Source organism: Panthera uncia, chromosome A2 (genome assembly GCF_023721935.1).
Source record: "Panthera uncia isolate 11264 chromosome A2, Puncia_PCG_1.0, whole genome shotgun sequence".
NCBI lineage: Eukaryota > Metazoa > Chordata > Mammalia > Carnivora > Felidae > Panthera > Panthera uncia.
The window spans coordinates 12,027,537-12,034,503 of NC_064816.1; the positions used below are offsets into that span (position 1 = coordinate 12,027,537).

Below are 6,967 nucleotides of genomic sequence, written 5' to 3' on the forward strand. Positions count from 1 at the left end.
AGGAACCCTAGGAGAAGAAGCTGCTTCTGTCCCCATTTTATAGACAAGGAAAGTGAGACACAGAGCAGCGAAGTCTCTGCCACAGCCAGAAGTCTGGGTCCAGCCCCTCAGGTTTGCCCGTGGCCCTGGGTTGCTCTGAGCTCAGCACACACAGATTTCAAATGCTCACAGCCCGGAAGACGTTGCAGAGTCTGAGACTTGCACTGTCAGCAGCATGGGGGTTACAGAACCCAGGTTCAAATCCTGCCTCTGACGCTCAGTACTGGCCATGGGACTCCTGGTGAGTCACTGCCCCTCTGTGGACCTCGGTTTCCTCATCTGTAAAATGGATGGAGACATTTAGAGAACCACGGCATAAGCCCAACCCTCCCTCCTGCCTATAACATCTGGATAGCTACATTTCCCAGCCTCCCCTGCCGCGAGATGTGGCCATGTGACTGTTCTCGCCAGTGAGGTATAAACAGGAGGGACCCCAGGCTTCCCGGGGAGATTTCCAGAAGATACCGAGCCTGCCCTGGCCTCTGCCTTTCCCTCTGAGAGGAGATGAAGGCTGGAGCCCTGGCAGCCATTTTGTGCCATGAAGCAACCTTCATGACAAAAACCAGGGATGCTGTGAACTGAGAAATCAAGTCATACTGCTACTATGGCTGAGCCTAGACTTATCTTTACAGAATCCTCTTCCTGCTGCCTGATCCCAGGTCTCTGTCCCTGGTCCCTGGGTTCACACCAGGGTGGAGTCCTTCCCTGAGCCCCCTGGCCTGTGGCCCAGCATGCTGCGCATCTCATGGGTGATCCCTTCCCAGTGCCCCCTGCCAGCTGACAGTGTCCGGTGCATGCGGGATAAAGGCAGGCTGCCCTCCCAGCCTCCTCCCTTGGCCGTAGGCACTGTAGCAGCACCCGTGGGTCTGACGGGGTCCCCAGGTTCTGGGAAGGATGAGTAGGGGGTCCCGTGGTGGGTACCCTGCTGGGGCTGAGCCCTGGGGCTGGCCTTGGAGACTTCAGCAGGACGGACAGGATCATCTTCAAAGTGCGGTGGGGACAGTTCGTGGAGGCCACGGCGGGTGGCCCGGGCAGCTCGGACCAGGGTGTGGGTCAGTGCCGCCACCAGGACCAGAGCCCCCACTCCGAGGATGGAGGCGGCGGCTGCACCTGTCTCGATCTCAAAGAGCAGCAGGGCGTAGATGGACAGTGCTGGAAAAACAAACGGCTTTCATTCACTTAGTCCACAAACGTTTGCTCCCCAAACCCTGGGAGAGCTCCCCAAAAAGAGGGCAGTTACAGACACCCATACAACATGCTAGGCACACAGCTTCACCCATCTAATCCTCTCACATCGTTGTCACATCGTTGTCACATCCATTTTACTATAAAATGGTAAACTTCCGTGCCTTATCATGTGTACTTGACTACAACTGAAACAACCCAGATCTCAGGCTTTCTGAATCCTGGTGATTAACTTTCAGTGGATCACAGCCCCTCTCTGGCCTCAGGTTGCCGGTCTGAACAAGACTGTTGCTGACCTGACCTTGAGGACCGACCTGTACTAGTTTTCTGTTGGCCTGTCCAACGCCCAGTTGGCATCATTCTTTTTGATGAGGACCGTCCTGTGCATTGTAGGACACTGAGCAGCTTTCTACCCACGAGGCACAATAGCGTTCCCTCCTGCCCTGTCATGACAACCAAAGACGTCTCCAGATATCGCCAAATGTTCACTGGGTCAGCAGAATCAGTTCCCATTGAGAACCCCTGGTCTAGTCCTTACCCTCACCCTGATTGCTAACGTAGGAGCACTGACCCACCTCTCTGGCATCAGTGTTGTGTATGGTACTAGGCTTGGCCAATCAGAGCATTGATTCCTCCGGTTATAGTGATTGGTGCAGGGCTAGCACATGATCCGAGCTCAGCCAATCAGAGCCTGTCCTGGGACTGCTGACTGGGATACGGGTAGGGAGGAGTTTTCTTACAGCAGCAGCAGGGGACTTGGTAGTGGAGAAGCCCAGAGTGAATGGAAGACTTCTTCACACTTTGTGGGCTGTTTTTATGCTTTCTTCAGCTCTGTACTTTTGTTTAAAAAAAAATTGTTTTTATTTCATTTTTCAGGGGGGGGCAGGGGCAGAGAGAGAGGGAGATCTGAAGCAGGCTCCAGGCTCTGAGCTGTCAGCACAGAGCCCGATGCGGGGCTCGAACTCACGGAGTGTGAGATCGTGACCTGAGCTGAAGTCGGCCGCTTAACCGACCGAGCCACCCAGGCGCCCCTGCACTTTGGCTTTTAAGATGCCACACTGCATCATGTTTGACATATTAAAACGAGGCCAAGGACCCTTTTTGCTCTAAACATTTTTTAAAGCGTGTGTGTTTTGTTTTGTTTTTTTAATTATTCTTTTGGCTCTGGTCAGCAACGATGGCTAATTGGATGATTGGCTGGACGTGGTCAGGAATTCTTGCTGAGTGAGGTCACCTAACCTCAAAAAAGAATCTAAATGGGAGCTGAACAAATTCTTAATTTAACACTTAATGAGGCTGACGTGGTTACCTTTTTTTTTTTTTTTCTCTCTTTGTGAGTTTTCTTGTATATTAGAGTGAGCATATCTTATTCTCCAAGTCTCCAACATTTTTTTTTTTTGCCAGCCTGTGAAAAGGCTCGAGTCACCCCTCCTCTCTCCTTTTTTTTAAAAAAATTTTTTTTAACGTTTATTTATTTTTGGGACAGAGAGAGACAGAGCATGAACGGGGGAGGGGCAGAGAGAGAGGGAGACACAGAATCGGAAGCAGGCTCCAGACTCCAAGCCATCAGCCCAGAGCCCGACGCGGGGCTCGAACTCACGCACCGCGAGATCGTGACCTGAGCCGAAGTCGGACGCTCAACCGACTGAGCCACCCAGGCGCCCCTCCACTCTCCTTTTTTAAAGAAAACTCACATCTGGAGCATTTTATTAAGTCAAGCAACAAAAGTTCTGCAGAGTTCCCTGCCTGTGATATACGCGTATGTACCCCTGTATTCCCATAATGAACCCTAGGCTCGCATCTCACAAAGAAATATTTTAAATATATCTTCTAAACTTCTGTTTCTCTGTCGCAGGAATAGGAGTAAGGCAATCATAGCAAATTCCTCGTTTTTCATTCAGCTGGAAATTATTTTCTTCCAGGAAAACAGGTTGCTTAGTGATCTAACGTGTGATTCGGCACCGAACCTGCAGCCCCGTCAACACATTTTCCAAGATTAGAACAAAACAGAAGATGTCAGGAGTCTCTTTAAAGAGACTTGATGACTTGATTCCTTTACCAGCAAGCGTGGGTGAGAGACTGTCGAGCTAAGAAAAGTTATATTACAAGTCAGGGAAGGAAAAGCCAGTGTGGCACGTTCTTTCTTTTTTGCTCTGCTTCTTGTTTTGGGATTTACAACTGCATTTCTGGTTTATAAAGCTTTTTTTTTTTTTTTTAACTTAAGGCATTCTTGAGCTGGAGGTTCTGATATTTATAAGCAAATGGTTTTTGCTAAGACCAACCTGTGAAACACTGTCTCTAGAAAACCACCAAGGACATGGACACTTTTGTTCAAACCAGACGTAGAAAACCTGATGAATCCAAAAGGGTTCTGAAGGCAACTACTGCTCGTGGACCCCCCCCCCCCCCACTGGAGTCAGATGCTTTCATGGGCTTTTGCGGGGATTCACCCTGAATGCCCTCAGCGATTCTCTAAGGCGGGGACGGTACACGTCCCCACTTCACCGGTGAGGAAACTGGGACGCAAGGGAGTCTGCCGAAGGTCCCAGAGCAAGAAAGTGTGTCAGACAAAGCCACCCCAGCCCGGGGCTCTACCCCCCCCCCCCACATCCCCTCCCCCGGCACGCACCTGCTAAGTAGACAGAGACCCCGCAGCAGAAGAGGCCAAGGGCCACGTGTCTGAGGAGGCGGCAGTCATAGAGAAACCAGTCAGACCTAGGAGGGTGGGGGGCAGGAAGAAAAAGGGCTCAGGGGGTGGGGCTGGTGGGGGGAAGCCAGGGAGGAGAAGGAGGGGGAGCTTTGGGGGATCTGAGTTCTGTGTGAGGACCTGACCATCTATCCAGCCATCGGTCTCTCCATCTACCCGCTCATCCATCCACTACCATTTACTGTCCACCAATTTCCATCGGCTGTTCAACCACACAGCCAGCCAGCCATTTAGCAAGGCCCTATTGATCCATCCACCCACTTATTTAAACAGCCACCGTCCGTCCATCCATCTATCTGCCATTCACCACCCATCTACCCACCCGTCTGTCCACCCATCCTTCACCCGCCCACCTCCCGCTCACCATCAAATCGATCCAACCGACTCTCCACCTGGCCATTCATCCTTCGCTCACCACGCACCCATCCACCACCCGTCTCCTGCGACCCATCCACGCACATCAGTCCATTCACACATCCAGCACTCATGAAGCAGCTATTACGCGGGGACACTTGTTAGACACCTGCCTTCCGTTGTTTTCCAGACCACAAACTTATTTGGGACACGAAGAGACGGAGCTTAACTCGCCATCAGAGGTGACAGAAACAGGGATTCCCGAGGGCTGAGACGGACCGAGGACTTAGTTTTGAGCCTGGCGCTGGGCTGAGTGCTTCGCCGGGTGCGTTCTTCCTTCCCCACTCCTCGAGGCTTAGGAAAGCCTCTGCTATCACTCACCTCCCACCGACAACGGTGGAAGTGGCCTCCTCTCTGCTCTCACCTTTTTTGCACAGTGGCTGGAGGGGGTGATTGCAAACCTAAGTCAGGTCACATGCCCCTCCTTGCTCACAACTCTCTCAGGCAGAGTAAACCCCCAAAGTCTGCACCACAGCACAGAAGCCCAGGATGGTCTATTTCCCCTGATTTCCTTACCCTTATCTCCCTCATCTCTCCCTCCAGCCACACCAATCACCTCGACCTCTAACACCCCAAGCTCATTCCTGCCCCAGGGCCTTTGCACATGCTGCCCTCCCTCCCCCCATCACAGGCCTCCAGATCTGCCGCCTCTTTTCCTCTTTCAAGTCTCAGCGCAAGCCTCCCCGGATGGTCCCGCCTCAACCACACTTACCCTTTCCGCTTCCACCCCGTCACCCCATTTTCTTCCTTTCCCAGCATTCAGCCTCACTTGATATTTCTGATCTGGCTTGTCGCTATTGTCTACCCCACCAGGGCCGGTCTGGGTCCACCTGGTTCCTGCTGTGTCCTCTATTTCCAGTGCTGGGTCAGCCCCCTGCAGGTGCCCAATACATATTTGTCGACTGACTCCCTGAGCTATCGAATGAATAGTTTAGGTGGAATCTACTCCAAATGGTGGACGTTCCCATCTGCTCAAATCCATGGAATCCTGGACCAATGATTCTGGCTCTCCTCCCCGGGCATCCTGGAGGGAAACACTTGGATGTGGGGCAGCCGAGTCCTCGACTCAAGGAAGGTCCCTCACTCTACATTCACGGCCCGCCCCCCGCCCCACCCCCCACCCCCCACCTCCCCAAGGTTCATGTTCCGGAGCTCAGATGCGCGAGCCAGGGCACAGGCTCTGGCTCTATCAGAATCAAATTCAAATCCAGTCCGCCCACTTCCAAATCAGGCAGCCCAGAGAGATCAGCCGACCCTGGCCCCTGTCGGAGCCGCAGTTACAAAGGGAGGCAGTAACGTTCAGCCGCCGCGGGGCGAAGGGGGTGGGGGGACTTCACTGAGCTAATCCTTGGAAAGCAAGAAGCACGAAGAGTGTGGGGTTCCCTAAATGACACGCGCTATCAGCGCAGGAGCTAGCTGACCCTGGGCCCTCTATGAGCCTCAGTTTCCACCTCTGTAAAATTCGCACCTGCGGTAAATTTTCAACTACTATAGGATGGAGGGAGGGAGAGGTGATAGAAGTTGGGGATGGAGAGAGAGGGGAGGAAGGCAGGGAGGGATGGAAGAAAGGAGAAGGGGAGAGGGGATAAGGGAAGATCCACTCCCCCCGCCAACCCCCCCGCGCAACCTGAGGCCCAGAGAGGGGCGGCGGCTCGCCGGGCTCGCCCAGCCCCCAGCCGGGCGTCGGGGTGGAGGGGCTTGTCCTACCTGCCGGGACCCGGCCCCCGCGCCAGTTCGGCGCCCAGGTGGCCGCAGAGCGCGGCGAGCAGAAGGCTGGTGAGGCCCAACACCAGGGCGAGCGCAGCAAGCGCGGCGGCCAGAGGCAGCAGCGCCCCGGCCGCGTCCTCGGGCAGCCCTGGGCCGGCGTCCAGCTCCGGGCCCAGCCCGTCGGCGCGCATTCCCCGCAGCTCCGCGCGGCCCGCCTGCAGCTGGAACAGCAGCTGCGCTCCCAGCGCCGCCAGCACCGCCGCCGGGATGCCCAGCAGGGTCATCGCGGCCAGCACCCGGCCCCCGTAAGACCGGGCCATGGTAGGGGTCCCGCGGGCCTGGGTGGGGGGGCGGTCGAGGAATAAAAGAGATTTTTAGCGGCAGAGAAGTTGGGCGGGAGTCCAGGGGCCCCCAGGAGTTCCGAAAGGGGGCGGGACCGCAAGGGGTGTCTGAAAATTGGGGGGCCGTAGGGGGATTGGGACGCCGATCGCAGCGGGGATGAGGAAGCTCCGCGAAAACTTGGGACAAAGTCTTTTCTCCTCTCTCTGGGGACCCTGCGGGCGCCCCCTCCCGGCCTCCAGGTCCTGGCTGGGCGGGGCCGGCGCGGGGCGGGGCGAAGAAGAAACCGAGGTGGCCCCAAGAGCTGCAAAAGCTCGGTGGCCGGATCCAGGGAGCCCCACAAGTCCCTAAATTCATTAAAGCGACCCCCCACTCCGCCCACTGTCCTAAGCACCTGTTTCACTGTTTAAAACAAAACAAACAAAAAAAAGGAAGCTTGAACAAATTTTTAAATCATTCACTTTTTAAAATTCTTTTTTAACGTTTATTCATTTTTGGGAGACAGAGGGTGAGTGGAGGAGGGGCAGAGAGAGAGGGAGACATAGGATCTGAAGCAGGCTCCCTGCTCTGAGCTGT

At 54.8% G+C, this 6,967-nt stretch overlaps 1 protein-coding gene across 1 annotated transcript; it reads right to left on the minus strand.

The window, feature by feature from the left end:
* Window positions 1-575: 575 nt before the first annotated feature.
* Window positions 576-6,626, minus strand: TMEM221 (transmembrane protein 221). The gene is made up of 3 exons (XM_049640209.1): window positions 6,053-6,626; window positions 3,854-3,939; window positions 576-1,191 (listed from the first exon to the last, which is right to left on the minus strand). The coding sequence occupies exons 1-3, from the start codon at window positions 6,370-6,372 to the stop codon at window positions 722-724; spliced, it is 876 nt and encodes a 291-aa protein (XP_049496166.1). The 5' UTR covers window positions 6,373-6,626; the 3' UTR covers window positions 576-721.
* Between the last annotated feature and the right edge of the window lie 341 nt (window positions 6,627-6,967).